General features: G+C 40.5%; 1 protein-coding gene across 3 annotated transcripts; it reads right to left on the reverse strand.

Moving 5' to 3' along the window:
- Positions 1 to 2,130: 2,130 nt before the first annotated feature.
- Positions 2,131 to 13,763, reverse strand: PP2D1 (protein phosphatase 2C like domain containing 1). 3 transcript variants are annotated; one of them, XM_019616483.2, is made up of 5 exons: positions 12,974 to 13,763; positions 7,476 to 7,539; positions 7,281 to 7,358; positions 6,084 to 7,084; positions 2,131 to 3,646 (listed from the first exon to the last, which is right to left on the reverse strand). In XM_019616483.2, the coding sequence occupies exons 4-5, from the start codon at positions 7,081 to 7,083 to the stop codon at positions 2,415 to 2,417; spliced, it is 2,232 nt and encodes a 743-aa protein (XP_019472028.1). In that variant the 5' UTR covers position 7,084; positions 7,281 to 7,358; positions 7,476 to 7,539; positions 12,974 to 13,763; the 3' UTR covers positions 2,131 to 2,414. The 3 variants fall into 3 exon arrangements, with proteins under 3 accessions (XP_019472028.1, XP_019472029.1, XP_031409794.1); XM_019616484.2 differs by lacking the exon at positions 7,281 to 7,358; XM_031553934.1 differs by having other exon boundaries at positions 7,281 to 7,539.
- Positions 13,764 to 14,731: the final 968 nt, after the last annotated feature.

Below are 14,731 nucleotides of genomic sequence, written 5' to 3' on the forward strand. Positions count from 1 at the left end.
GTTGGCCAGCGTTATAATTCTGGAATCAAAGTATGCAGCATGCAGCCAGAAAGTAGAACAGAAATGGTGGATGGATCCTGATAAAGTGAACAAGACAGCCCCATGGAAGTCCTCTGAAGTAGAACTTACCTTTCTCTCTGTCAGAAAATTACTTCAGAGAGTTGCTACGGAGAAGGGTAGCTTGTCACCTGCATTTTCCATGTCTGATTGAGAGTTATCCTCGAACTACAGGGTGACAAAAGTTAGCACAGTAAATTGATGTATAAGAACTGGACATATACATATTTGAGAGAGGGGAGGGAAAGAAAAGGAGGGGCTTGATCGTGTGCTGAGGACCATTTCTTAAGTTATACGCAGTGTTTACTTTGGATAGTTATCTGGGCAGTAGATTGACCCATTTCTGTCTGTTGTGTTCTTCCATTGTTTCTGTATCTTTTACCCTCAGTGTTCTTATCTTAGACTATTCTGTGCAGATGAATTCCTGCAAGAGCTGTCACTTTGTGACATAGCACAGTATGCCTAGGCAGATACTTTTTACTGCTCAAGATACTAATGCATTTTGCTCTTAAATCTTAGATATGATAGTTAATCATTAAGAAGTTAAGTGTCTTCTATTACCAACACACTGAATTGAATCAGACTTTATAATGTTTATATTGATATGTTTATAGAGTAATGAAGTGCTGCCTGTTTGTGTACTCAGATGATTTAATCTCACTACATTTAACCTCTTATTTTTTGTTGATTTTATAGCAAAAAAATTGCCAAAGAATGAACCACAGAATACAGGAGCTAACTCTGCCAGAGGAAGAGGAGTAGACCTTACTGAACCCACACAACCACCCAAGAGTCAATGTTGTAGTAACTAAAACATCAATTGCTTTAAACTGTTCTGAATATTCTTCTGCTTCCTAACTGTTAATAACCATGGAATTGGAGTGCTTAACCTGGCCCAGTACAGCTTCCAAACAGCGAAGAGACTTACAATAATAGTCAAGTTTATGATACAGAATTTCCTTTTGACCTAAAATTTTAACATGCATGTATCCACCGCTGTCTGTAATGTTTCAGCATAGAGGAGTGATGGAAGCGGAGTAAACTTCCTTCAGTTGAAAGGTTTTAAAAATCGCTTTCCATTAGGGATGTAGAAGATCTACTTTCCATGGACCTAATTGGCCAGTTCTGTTGCTTCAATACTGATTACTGTTACGATGAATAGAATTCGAACTTTTCATAATTCTCAATTGTGCTTTAAAAGAGTTTTAGAAACAGGGTCTAAAGACTAAACTCATCCACAGTATTGATGCAACCAGTAGTTTCTGCAGGTATCTACTGTTTAGTTATACATTCCATAGTTTAATAATTTAATCCCAAATACTACTTGCATTAACAATTTTAAGAACCCTATGCTTGCAGGAAAGTGGATTTTTAGTTGGTACACTGTATGTAAATTATATCAACCCAATTAGTTGTCTAAAGAGAATAGGATAAATCAAGTTTAACTTCATTTCTAATCTGTTCAGAAGGTACAAACTAGTAAATCCATCTTTACAACATAGGATATTTTTCCTTTACAAACTGTAAGAGCTCTTCAAGTAAAACCACAACAAACTTGGTGTCTGTGACTTTTTTTCTTGGTTATAATCATTGCAGTCCATTAGTTTGTTTTTCCCCTGAGGAAAAAAAAGCGCACTAACTATTATGGACATTCAACTTGATTTTAAATTTGGATATTAATGTACTGTAAATAGGTACTCTGCATTGTAGTCTACATTTGTTTAATACTTTCTGTAATATTTAAGAGTTGCTTGAAGGTATACAGAATGTACAGTTACTTAAAGCTAACTTTTTTCCTCTCTAATCAAAGGGGGTTCTAAGTTCTTCCTTTATGGCTAGAACAGTAATAAATGATGCTCCTGTATCTGTAACATAAGTACTGCTGTCTGTCAATAATGAACTTTGCAACTTTGTTTTCCAGAGTACATTTTATTTTGACCTGTCCAGTATATTGCACTAATTCTTAGTTATTTTCATTATATGAAATCTACCAAGTGTGTCAGAAGAGATGAATTAGTCTATTTAAATGTTGAACTGATAGCAGAAACTTGTGCAGATTTTTAATTTGCAGTAATCTGGGTTTAGCAAGGCAAATGACAGTTCACCAGTGTTTAGTTTTATATTGAGGTGCTCAGGTTTGAATAAAGTGGTTAAAAAAAAAAGTTTGTGATTACTGTTTCTTACTGTGAGTTTCAGAAGTATTTATTTCATTTGAACAGTTTGAGAGCATGTCTGATTTGCTATATGGGTCAGCATTTAAGGTGATTGCAGGTAACTTCATGACATAGCTAAATATAAGCTTGTGTTATGTGTTCTGTGGAACTCCACTTGTCATGTGATGCCTTTTAAATGTTGAGTTAGTTGGGTAACTTATCACATCCGTTTAGAAGTACAATCAAAATAGTAATATTATCTCTTGAACCTGCACGTAATGCAGCCTTTACCAGTTGTTCACTGATGTAGCTTGCTGCATTGTCATAGAGTGCCTTGGAAGTAACCCCACCTTTTCCTGCAATTTGTGATTCACAACTGGTCAGGTATGTTTTTGTGTCCTCTTCAAAATGTGTAGGTGTAAAATCCACTGGCAATGCAGTCTTCAGCAGTTGGTGGCCAGTATAACCTAGAGGCTTGTCATGTGATATCTTAGAATTTGTTTTTTCAGCCAGTTGTGGATCTGAGTCATAAATAGATAGATATGCTTTGGTACAATTTTGAGTCTGTTTCATGTCTTTAGACCTTACTGTCAGTTTATTTGGCAGCTGTTTATGGATGTAACTTGGACTAGGTGCATGGATAATGTCTGTTTCTTCTGGTGCTGTGGTTTGTAAATGTGGCTGAGAACTGTTACGTAGATAAACTTTTCTGTCCTCTGACTGTTTCATTTCTTCAGAGCTGACTTGTGTGCTAGAATCAGATTGTTTTATCCCTCTTTTCTCTGGAACTATCTCATCATTACTGAAAAGTGTCAGTTCTGGATCAGCTTGATTTTTGTGGTCATCGGTTTCCTTAGGAACAACTCTGTTTTCACTTTGCAAATAGCTCATCCTAGAACATCTTGGCTTTCCGTGCATAAGGCTGCTTTTTGAGTCAGGGAGAAAAATCTCCTTATTGGAGTCCTGCATCTCCGTTCCTACTTGCTGATAATTCGTAGCCTTTGAGTCACTTAATTCCTCTTCAGAGAGGGGTATCAAATACTGGCAGTTATACAGAGAAGCCCCATTTTGTTGAATACATTCATACGTTCTCAGATAATGAGTGAATGTTGTTAGTGTTAATGCACATACTTCATTGTAATCCAAAACCTCCCAAAGCCCGTTAGAAGCTAAAATAAGGAATTGACAAGAATCATCAATTGGGACAGAGATGCTATGAGGTACGGGTATAACGGATCCTTTTAGTGCGGGATCTCCATGATATCCAAGGCCTCTTGTAGTTCTAAGATGACCCTCTACTAATCCATCTGGTTCATTAGTGCTGATGTTTCCACCGTTCTGAAGTATGCGTTTTTTCTCCCTTACATTAGAAGTGCTGTGCTCTTCTGAGAGGCGATAACTCTTGCCATTTTTACATAAAACTGCATGTATGTTACCTAAAAGTAAAACAAATATTTTGTAATTGTAGCCCACTGATTACTTTTTTTTCTTACATTGCTGTAATATCAGTGATTAGTGCTCTGCTGAGGGGAAAAAAAAAATCATAGTTCAAGTTTTAGTATTGTAGGCAGCAATATGACTATAAATTAATCAGTTCTGTTTTACAGCAAGATTTTGTGGATTTTTCTCCTCCCAATACTCAGAAGACTGCTCTAGAATCTTGTTTTTCTAACTGCAGCTAAGCTTTTGCGAGGAATCTGTGACATGTCAAATTGGCTTAATATGCAGTCTGATAGAAATGTGGCAATTGAAGCTTTTAATTGAGTACATAAGGATGGTGTCAAATACTTCTCATGTACTTTTCTAGGAGGGAGTGTGGCTGAATTAACCCATCAGGAAGCAAGTTCAGACTTGTTAAAGCACTGTAAAATAGCTAGTAGCTAAAAAATAATTTTGACACTATTTAGGATTTACAGTTCATTAGCAGTATGCTTTAAGTCTATATTTTGGGTGAGGAACTCAAGGGAGCAGGATTTTTTGTAGTCGTCTTAGTCTAATTTATTTCCTTTAGTAGAAATAAGTACTTTCACTTAATTATATTGAAATCCAGATGGTGAAAGTGGAAAGAGTATTAAAAATCACAACACTCCAGGTGATCAGCCGTGTCAGACTTGAATGTAGGGCATAAAGGAAAGCATCTCTGAAACGAGGTGTGCGGTGTTTGAGATCCCCTGTGGCTACACTGAGAGGAGGCAATTTTTGTGTTTAGGAGTCTTTGTTCTTTTGGTATAAGGACAAAAAGTGATGTGGTAAAGACAAATTGAGTGGGATTGTAGCTTTCCAGATACTAAGTTGTCCACAGTGCATTCTTTTGCATTTTGCATTTTCTGACTAGAGGAAGGCATGACAACTGTTTATAGGCAGTGCTTATACGGTTGTATTTTTTGGCAAGTACTGGCATTGTCTACTTTAGGGGATAGCTCTAAGTGTAATTCCCTGTGAAGGTAAATTTCTCTAGGTGATTTGTAATATCAAACTGAGGAATACAGTTGTTTACAGAATGTAAACGCCTTAAGTTACTTGCTTCTTGCTCCCTCCTCTGTAGTCTGATTTCTGTGGAGAAATAGCTGATTGTCTAAAACTTGTCTGATCCCTAAGAGTAAGACCCCAACTGAAAGCCTAACCAAGAGCATAATATAACCTATGTGAAAAAGTTTCTCTGCTAGAGACAGAGCAGAAGAGCCAACAAAAACCAGGTGACCTATTACTGTGAGACAAAATACAGCAAGCATTGCTGCTGTCTACTGCTCTGTCTGTAAGAAGAACGCAATCCTGAGGGGAAAAAATTGTTGTGAAAATCTTTTTTTCTTTGGTGGGAGAAAATTAATGCATTAGTTTAAATAAATGTATATTTAGAAGTTGTTCAAATCCAAGGACTTAAGTTGTAAAAGGCTTGAAGTATCTCTTAGCTTTCTGAAAACATTCATTTGAGGAGGAGAAAGTACCCCTGTTGTTAGAAAATTAGTGTTAGCGTGCTTCCTGATAATGCTTCTTGAGAATAAGATGAAAGTATTAGTGCTGGGGATATAAATCAAGCAGAGACTGGAATATACTTGAGACTGTAGACAGCATTTCATTTGAAACTATTCATCAAGCAGCTTTAAAAAGAAACAACAACAAAAACAAAACAAACTCTGCTTGTGTATTCCTTTGTAGGAAAGCATCTTTCTGTCATATGTATACAAGAACTTACATGATAACAAGTTTCCACGTGGGTAGACATAATGACTAAAATTGTAAAGGACTGCATGAGCTTTAGTGTGCTGCCTGCGGCAGGCCTGGAAGGAGAGGCATTAGGAATATAACAACGTTTCTCGTTGTAACTGATAATTTTCTACATTATGGAAAGGTGACCTTCATAAGGAAGAAGGACTGAATAGATTTGACAACAGTAAATCACCAATTTCTGAAATGAATAGTTCAGATAATCCCTACAGATCACATTTTCCAGTAGCAATATGAAGTGGTACTCAATGAAACAAATGACTAAGAAGAAAATACCTTTAAACGTGTTTCTTTGACACTAGGGATTTATCAGATCTAGAATGTTTGTGTTTGTCCTAAAGTGATTGACAGCTTAAGCTTCTTCTTGATTTTAAATAGTTAGTACTTTTACATGGGTCACTTGTATATGAACAGAATGCTGTCCAGCTGTGTGACTCCTTAATTCAAATACCATATTGAGGATTCTCATCCAATAAGCCTGATATTATTGCCTGATGCTGTTGTCAATTACAGGAATATTTACTGTATTTCCTTCACATTGACAAGTTAAAGCAACTGCAGGTTTTTATCTCCAAATATTTACTGCCAGCAAACCTCTAAATTATTACTGGGTAGAGAGGAAAAAAATCCAGTGTGAAATGTACGTACCTATGTTAGCAATGTGCAGGAGCCCGGCAACATCCTCAGTTGTCCTAGTTAGTGAACTTTGCAAACTGTTTTCAAAGTGTTCAGTGTCATCCGTATTTTCACTGGGGAGTCTTTCCATCAAACAGGTTACGGCTGAACAGCCACTCCATCGAACTCTGGAAACCTCATTTCTTCCCAGCTGCAAAAGTCTGTCCATTCTCCAGAAGGCCTTGTTGTATGCTCTGTGAATCCATTCATAAGTATTTGTCTTATGGATCTTGTTCTCCTGTCTGTCAGAGAAAATCCTCTCTTTTTCCTTGTAGTCTTCTGTGATTACTGTGGCAAAAGAGTCTAGAATTTGCCTTTCCTCCTTGGTCATTTTGTAGGAGGGATCTGTTTGAGCAAGCTGGTCAAGAAATAAAAGTGGAAGCTCTGTTGCAACTGTTTCTGCAGCTGTCATGCCATGGTGCCCATCAATAAGTCCCAGAAAACATTTATCTGACCTACTTCCATAGTTGTCCACTACAAAAAATCTGTCTTCCATGTCTCTCTGCCACATGGAATTTTTATCTTGACTAATTGATAATGCTTTTATTGATGAATTTTTTACTTCCTTGTTAACACTGCTTGTATTGTCATGATCACAACATGATGTAGAAGCATGACCATCCATAAGAAATTCAAATGAAGTATTGATCTTCTGCCGATGTCTTTCAGAATTCTTAGGAAGGTCGGTCACTTTTGAAATTAGCTTCTGTCTCCGAGCTAAAAGTGTTTTATCATCCACCCTTGTTTGCGAGCTATCATAGCCCAACGAAGTTAGAGCTTTGTGGGTTTTTTTGTGATTAAAAAAATGGTGTGGATATATTGCTTGTTGACACACTGAGCAGAGAATTGAAATGCCTGTGGCATCTGCATTCTCAGATGCCATCATGATCTTCTCCAGATGATCTTTCTCATTTCTGCAGAGTTCATCATTGGGTGGTCTTGCTTTGTCCTGTGATTTTTCCTCCCATGTCATTCTATAAAGGAGTTTAATGTGCTATGAATTTTCACTTCAGTATTAGATAAATACTACATCACTGTGTAATATGTGACGTGTTTGTAAATGAAATGATGTAAAAGGTGTAAAAAAAAAAAAAAAACTGTTAAAACCTAATAACACAGCTAATTCAAGAACTGAAAAATTTGGACATAATGCATTATGCAGTTTGTTACCTTACACCTCCTAAGGTCTCAGTCAGTTTTCTGTTTCCTCATTGTGACCTGATACTCTGTGCCTTCATGCTGTTAATACTGCAGGTATGAAGTAGTTTCTCATCAGGTTTTCTGTACATAATCCTCACTTTCCAGACAAGATAGTGGAGCAGGTGCATATTAAAAATTAAGAGTTAAAGATGAAAAAATACCTACTAATTTTGTGCAGGCCAGTTGCATCGATATCTCTCTTTAATCAAATCTCGTACTTCAGGAGTAACTGGAAAAAAATATATAAGATTGTATATAGACATGCAAGATACATAACATCTACGTGGATTATATTCTGTTGGGGTTTTCTGCTTACAAGAGTCAGACTTAGCAATGTGAATGTTCTTTTAATGTAGAATGGACTTTTAAAGTGTCAGTTTCTGAATTAATAAAGTATAGGAAAGAGCAAAATATTACCAAGCAGAGTTTGAGCTTTTAGATCTCTGGGAAACATACTGTCTCTAGCATCTTGTCAGCTTCCCATGGTGCATACCCTCTTCCTTGGCCTCGCTGAAGTTCAGCAACTTCATCCTGCTTCAAGTTTTTCAGAGCTCTGTATTTAAACTTGATACAGCCGCACTTGAAGTAGTTATTTGGCAACTGTTACCTCTTCCAGGACTTCAGCTGGGAAGGAGCTTTTTTCTTTCTCACTCCTTCTGTTCATCATCTCTGAGTTGTAAGAATCTTAAAGGGTCAAGTGCCTATGAGCGGCTGAGGCAGATCAATCGTAAAATTTAAAAAGGAAAATTTATTCTATAGGGAGTGATAAATGCTAAGGTATAGCAGAGCTACTTAAACCCTTTTCGCACCATTGTATATGTTGTCCTTACAGAGGTGAGCCTGCATGTGGCTACAGCTCTCAATCTACTGTGGGACCAGTTTATGGTAAGTCCATCTGTCTATTGGAGTTGAGCATCAGGGTTCTTCAGAAATGCTACACAACTTTAGCGGGCAGAATAAGGAGGTACACATTCAAAATGCCAGCAGAAGACAATCTCACACAGATCTCTCTCTTTATTCTGCATAGTCTGAATTTGAGCCTGGGAAATTGTACAAGCCTTGTCACTGCTAGTGATGCATTCCTGTCCAAGAAAGGTTAGGGCTAATATATACAGAAAATCTGGAGAGCTGCTTTCTGTCAGCCTATTAAATATACCACATGTAAAATTAATTCATATATAAAAGCTTGTAGGATCAGAGACAAGAAGTTGAAAATCTTCAACAAAATGTTGGTTTGGCTTCAGGAAACTTAGTTGTTAACACTCACGCTGTTTATATTGCTGTAAGTGGGTGTGAGTGCTAACAAATCGCTATTTCAGAGAACTAGAACATGCCTCGTTGATTACAGTATGAATAATCAGAATAATATCTATAATAATTCACATAGAATAACAGAATATGTTGCAGCTATTCAGTTGCAACATTTGCTCAAATTATTAAAAGATCAGCTACCTTGTTAGATTTTTATATAGTATATTTATATTGTTTGTGCATGCTATATATATTTTACAGTCTTTAAACCTGGTAACAATAAAAAAAAAAGGGGAAATTCACTTTGATCTTTTGTGAAGGAAAAAAGACTCGTTTATATTTTCTTCTCTCCTTGCTTTTCCCTCACCAGGAACAGATGCAGACTTGCAAATATTTTGCTATACGTTTGAAGGATAGCAGTGAGATACTGCCATTACAACATAGGAAGCTTAAGCTCTTGTAGCCTCAGAGAGGGAAAGAGAAAACACAGCTTCCTCACTCACTGCAATTTCCCTGTACTTATTTAGGGGGCCCAAGCCTGGCAGTATTTAATGTTCTGAGCTAAAAATAGAAGAGCAGAGGAGAAGGAAAAAAATAAAAAATAAAAAATAAAAGAATAGTCAGGGAAGCATATTTTGAGATTACTTGTTTTCGAGGGTAAATATTTACTTCTTGTGTTTCAGCTAAAAGCCTCTTGGTCAGCTCTCAATCTGGCTCCTACAGAGGTAAGCTGTCCTGCTGCTCTGCCTGCCCATCCACTGCCATATGCAAGAGTGGCCAGAGGCAGAGCACACAGCTGGGGCCATGGGCTTGTGTGACAGAGAGCACCATCATCTCAGTAACCCTATTTTTGGCAGCACCCTGTAACTCTGGCACTTTTAGCTGCTTGCTGTTCACATAGCAAGGAGACATTTTTTTTCCTCCAGCTTTGCTCTGCAAAGTGTTTTGTTTCTTTTTTTAGGTAGTGAAGATGTCACTCGTGGAGATTTAATGATCCAGGATCTGATTTATGTCCAGAGGAGTCCCACATATCTTCATCTCCTTCTGACATGTCATTCATGTCTCCACCCAGAGCATGCTTCTTCCTGTCTTACCTTTGTCATAGTCAGCAATTAATTTAGTATCTAGCTGAAAACTCCTTCCTTCATGAACTTTGTATTTCTGTTAATACTAGCTTATATGTCAATGGCCTTAGAAAACTCATGGATGCTGAGAGATGTGCCAGGAAGGTGCCTGCCTGCCTGAGGGTGACTGGAGGAGGCAAAGAAGATGTGCATGGAGGTCAGTGTTTTACTGAGCTTGTAATGATATTACCAGCTAATATGTATAAACAGGCTGCACTGCTGCCAGTCCTCCCTAAACAGGTGAATTTCTCATACCTGCATACTGAAACTGTGACAGAGACTCTTGGAATCACTGGGACTGTGTGATGTGAGGTCCCCGCCCAGGAGCCAGTGTGAGCAGCTGCTGCAGCTGTGGTTTTTGCTGTGCCACCTCCTGGTGCTTTGCAAACCACACCCTGTCCTGGCAGGTGCTGCCCTACCAGCAGACCACACATTAACTTGGTCTCTTTTTCATGTGGTCTTTAGCCAAAGCAGCCACAAGCTAATATCATGAAAACACTCTTGTGGCTTTATTGAATGCATATACAACCCCTTAAAAAAACATTCATTTGAAAAGACAAAGCAGCTGTGTCCTACACCTTCCTCCACTTTTAGGAAAGCTGGGTCTCCAAAATCATCTGCAGGAAGAACCATGCATCTTCTCCCAGGTGAATCTGCCTAGGTCAGTACAGCACCTGACTTACTGTCTCCAGCAGCAACAGCATAGCTCCAAGGAAGCCCTGTTGTGAAAGGTAGGAAGTGATGGAGATGAACCCAGTGAGTCACATGCTGTGCTGGGGCTTGGGAGCACTCCCAGCACTGGCCCTGATAATAGGCAAGAAAGAATGAAGTGATTAATAATTAAAATCATGGAATAAATTAAGGTAATTAGCCTCCTCACCTCTTAGTGTTGTCCTAAACTGGAACTGTGGGATTCCAGCCCCATTGGTATCATGTCAGCTTGAAGCTGCTCCCTGCATTAGGTTCTCTTAGAACTGTCCTCCTGGATAGAGGCAGCTTTTCACCAAGTGGCAGGCCTTTGAAGTGGGAGTTAAATAAACTTCCTCTACCTCAGGTATCTTGCACCTGATGGTGGTAGCTGGATTTGTTGTGGGGCAGAGGTGCCAGTTTGTAACCCACCAGAGGCCTTTGGTAGTGATCATCTTAAAGATATAAAAGGGTTTTTTCTCTTTGTGGCTTTTCTGTTTAGATCAGTGTGATATCAAGGGTGCAGCTTGGAGGAGTGAGGCCACATGATTTCCCTGCTCTGCTTCCCTGGCTGTATCAAGATACCAGGGATGGGTGATAGCATTACTGCCAGTGGGCCTGCTCCTGGTGTGGGGTGGTTGGGAAAAGGGTCCCAGAAAGCTGCAGAGCTCTCTGCCTCAGAGAGGAGCAGAGTAGCAGAGAAAAGGATGTTAGAGGATGGAGTAAACAAAAAATAGGGAGACAGAAGAAAGAGAAGGTAAAGGAGAAATAGATGATACATCCTGTGCCTGCATGAACACAATGTGAGGCTGTACAGATGAGTAAGCAACATCAGCAAGCAGCTTCTGAACTTAGTTCACGTGTGCTTCATGTTGCATGGGCAAAGACTGCCTGTGGTAAGTGAGCTCAGCTGCCAGCTTTGCCCTGGTTTGGGTCTTTCAAAACTGACTGCAGCCCCAAAGAGTATATTTGGGGTAAGAAGTGAATAAAAATAGCAAAGTGCTTCAGCTCTGGTGAGAAGTTTTAGCAACACAAACAGCCATGATTGTTGCAGTGACATATTCTCCATTCTTTTTCTCTATTTTTTCCTTGAAGGAAAAGAGTAATTGGGGTGTGACGTTCTCTTTAACAAAGGCCTACTGGTAAGTTTTGTAACCTGCGTTATTAAAGTTGCAGGTAAGCGCCATGGGAAGTTGACAAGATGCTAGACACAGTATAATGAACAAAAATGTTGTGGTGTTACTACTCCCAGTGACTCATAAAATATTGATAGCAGCCCAAAATGCCTGGTGGCCAAGAGGAGGCCGATTCGCCCACAAGGAATGTGCTAATGAAAGAACACAATTGGATTATATACTCTGAGAAATTCACTGGAAGGGGAAGAGTTCCCCTTTCTCCATTTGCATTGAATTCATGAATAAAACTGGCGGGAGAGTGAGGAGTCCCATCATGAGCAAGAAGGGAGGAAGAGCTGTGGGTTGAGCACAGGGCTCTGCTTGGGCTGAGAGTTGGGGTTGGTGGGCTCATGGAGCTGGGCCCCAGGCAGGGAGGCTCCTCGGATTGATCTGTATCAGGCTGTTATTAGTTGAGTCATTTCACATGGCTTTAAGTAGGCCCCAAAAGCTCTGCATGACAGCTAGGTAACAAGCAAGCATCAGGCTCGCCCTAAGTTGCATTTTAATTTTCTTCATTTGTTGCATCAAGAATACAGCCATCTCCTTTGCTGGAATAATGTGCACACTTTTGCATTTAAGCTTGCCTGGTATTCACAGTGAGTCCAGACAGTGGTAGCATAATCTGGATGTGATGAGGGATGGGAGCCCTAACTGTGAGCAGAGCTTTCCTGGGGCAACACCAGGCTGAAGGGAACCTGAAGAGGATCTGGACATCATCTGGCTCCTGGTTGGCTGTGAAGCAGATGAGCAGCCCTCCCAGAATCACAAGGCTGCCTGACTGAGCTCATAAGCTGGGCAAGAAGCAGCTGGGCTCACCTTGCTGCCACTGGTGCTTGCTAAGAGCTACTTCCAGGCTTGGCTTCTCTTGAGCAAACCTACTGAAATGCCCCAAAGGATGTAAGCTGAAAAATGTGGCAAGGATTTTTAAGGAAATGCTTTCAGTTTGATTCTAATATCTTTGAATTATGTACTTAGTGATTGAAAATAAGCACTGAAGCCATTCTGTTGTGCTCAGGTTGAGCTGTCTGTATGTTATAAATGGAAAATAAAGATGTGCTTGCTTGTGAATTCAATCAACAGAAATATTCAAAGATATGAAACTGAGAATGGCATGTATAACAGTCGTATTTTAAAGCACACTTTTTTTTTCAGCTTTCCTTGTGCAGTGTAACTTGTTATGGCCAAATTATATTCCTGAAGCTACTGCAAGTCAGTTCAGCCAAGTTGTACCCTGTGTTTCCAGCCAGCAAGTGGTCTTTTCCTCATACCTTTGGCAGTTCTTGCCAAAATTTTAACTGTCCCTGGGGCAATCTAAGACAAATCTGTGGGGCTTGCTTTGTTTTAAAAAAAACATAATAGCACAAGTTAGAATGGAAACAATGATTTAATAGATGTCACAATTATATATATATATAAGAGGACTTACCTATCTGCAGTTTAAGTGTGTTTTCTTTTTAAGCTGCTTTTCCATGATAACAGGCAACACTGCATTTGTAGTGACATTGGTGTTTATAAATGTTACTATAGTAACTGTATCCGTAGCCACAGTCTGGTAGACTAACTGTTCTGGTAGACTTAGTGCTCTGGTTATCTGGTGAGCAGAAGGCAAAAAGCAGAGATGTGGTGTAAGGCAGACTGCTCTTGAGGCTTCAAGAGAGAACTATAGGAATATAGAGTTTTGTCTTTATACTAATCTGCATGCAACTGTGTGCAATGTGGTTTTGCAATAGACCCTCATAAACACACCATGAAATGTTTTATTGCAGTGGAAGTAAAAAGTTATTGGGCTTTTAAGAACAGTGAAGAAAGTAGAGTGAAAAGATTAAGGTTGTTCTCCTGGGGCATGATCCTGTGAACACTTGCCTGTGCAGCTGCAGACACAAAGGGCCTAACACGAATTGATGGAATTGCCCAGCTGTGCAAAAATAGTAAATGCGTGTTGAGAATTGAAACGGGGAATTCATTCGTATATGGGTGTGCAAATGATAGTGGGTTGCATAAATACCATTAGCTGTGGAACGGCTCCAGCAGCTCAGTCAAGCCCAAGAGCCCGTGTCTAACAACAGCCCCCCTGCCTGTAGGAGCAACTATTGTTTGAGAGGATCTGCTCGGTCGTCACGTTTCCAGAGTGGTGTAAAGTTGAAAGTGAAACTGCGCGGTAACAGTTTCGTTTTCGAGTCCGGGGGGAAAGTGGAAACGTCGCCGACATAAAGGAATGCGAGCGGAGAGGCTGAGGAAATTGTTCTTAAATGGTTGTTATCACACAGCGGCTGTTTGTCATTCTAAAACGCGATTCGACCACTTCAGTAACAACAAAGGATCTCAGATTTAACAGAAACGCATTTATTTATTCTTTTTATTCCTGTTAATACTTCGCTAAGCCAGGGGCTGCGTTTCTTATCGCCTCCGAGCGCAGCGGCTCCTCCACCTTAACAGTCCGTCTTAACGCAGCGGGGATGGCAGCAGCCATCTTACGGGTCGCTGTCACAGCTGCCGGCAGGACCGCGCCAGCGCCGGGCTTCGCCGCAGCCTCCCGAGGCCGCTTACCGCCGGGCAAGAGATGGAACGGGGCAGGTGCAGAAATCCGGAGCTGCTTTTTTTGCAAGTGCACGTTACGCACTGGGATCCCCCCTCCTCTCAGTATTGCAGCCTGAGGTTGACACATCAAAGAGCTGCGGATCGCACACCAGAGCCCAGCCTCAATCCCGACCTTTTAAGCCGCGGTGCCCCGCTGTGGAAGTGCCATTTGCGGTTTCTCGCGGCTCGACCGCGACTTTACATACGTGCGACAGAGCGTAACTTCCTCGGGACTTCTGCGCGCCGAGCGCAGTGACTGCTGTGGGACCGGTTGCTTAATTGTTGCTTCCAATTGAAAGGTAATAGATAGAGGATGACCCGCTGTCAACACTAAAGGAGACGTTCCTGGACAATGCAGGGAATGGAGCAGAGGGTCTTTTGAGTTTTACGTTTAAAAGAAACTGACAGATACGTATAGGCTGACTTGGAAATCACCTACAAACCCGCTGAAAAGCAGCCGCAAAGTGCACAGCGTGGAAAAGCGCCGCTGAAGTCAAATAAATCGTGGCCCTACGAGGGGCAAAGGAGGCGCGGGGGCTCCGCTGGTGAAGCGGCGATGTCGCCCCTTCCTCGGGATCCTCAGCCCCGGGGGCCGGGCCCACACTCG

The sequence above is a fragment of the Meleagris gallopavo genome, chromosome 6 (genome assembly GCF_000146605.3).
Source record: "Meleagris gallopavo isolate NT-WF06-2002-E0010 breed Aviagen turkey brand Nicholas breeding stock chromosome 6, Turkey_5.1, whole genome shotgun sequence".
Taxonomy (NCBI): Eukaryota; Metazoa; Chordata; class Aves; order Galliformes; family Phasianidae; genus Meleagris; species Meleagris gallopavo.

Bases quoted from the DNA above. Each gene is read 5' to 3' on its own strand.
- PP2D1 (XM_019616484.2), bottom strand. From the start codon at position 7,083: ATGACATGGGAGGAAAAATCACAGGACAAAGCAAGACCACCCAATGAT. The intron at 3,647-6,083 runs GTACGTACATTT...TTTTACTTTTAG, and splicing joins CCTGCACATTGCTAACATAG to GTAACATACATGCAGTTTTA.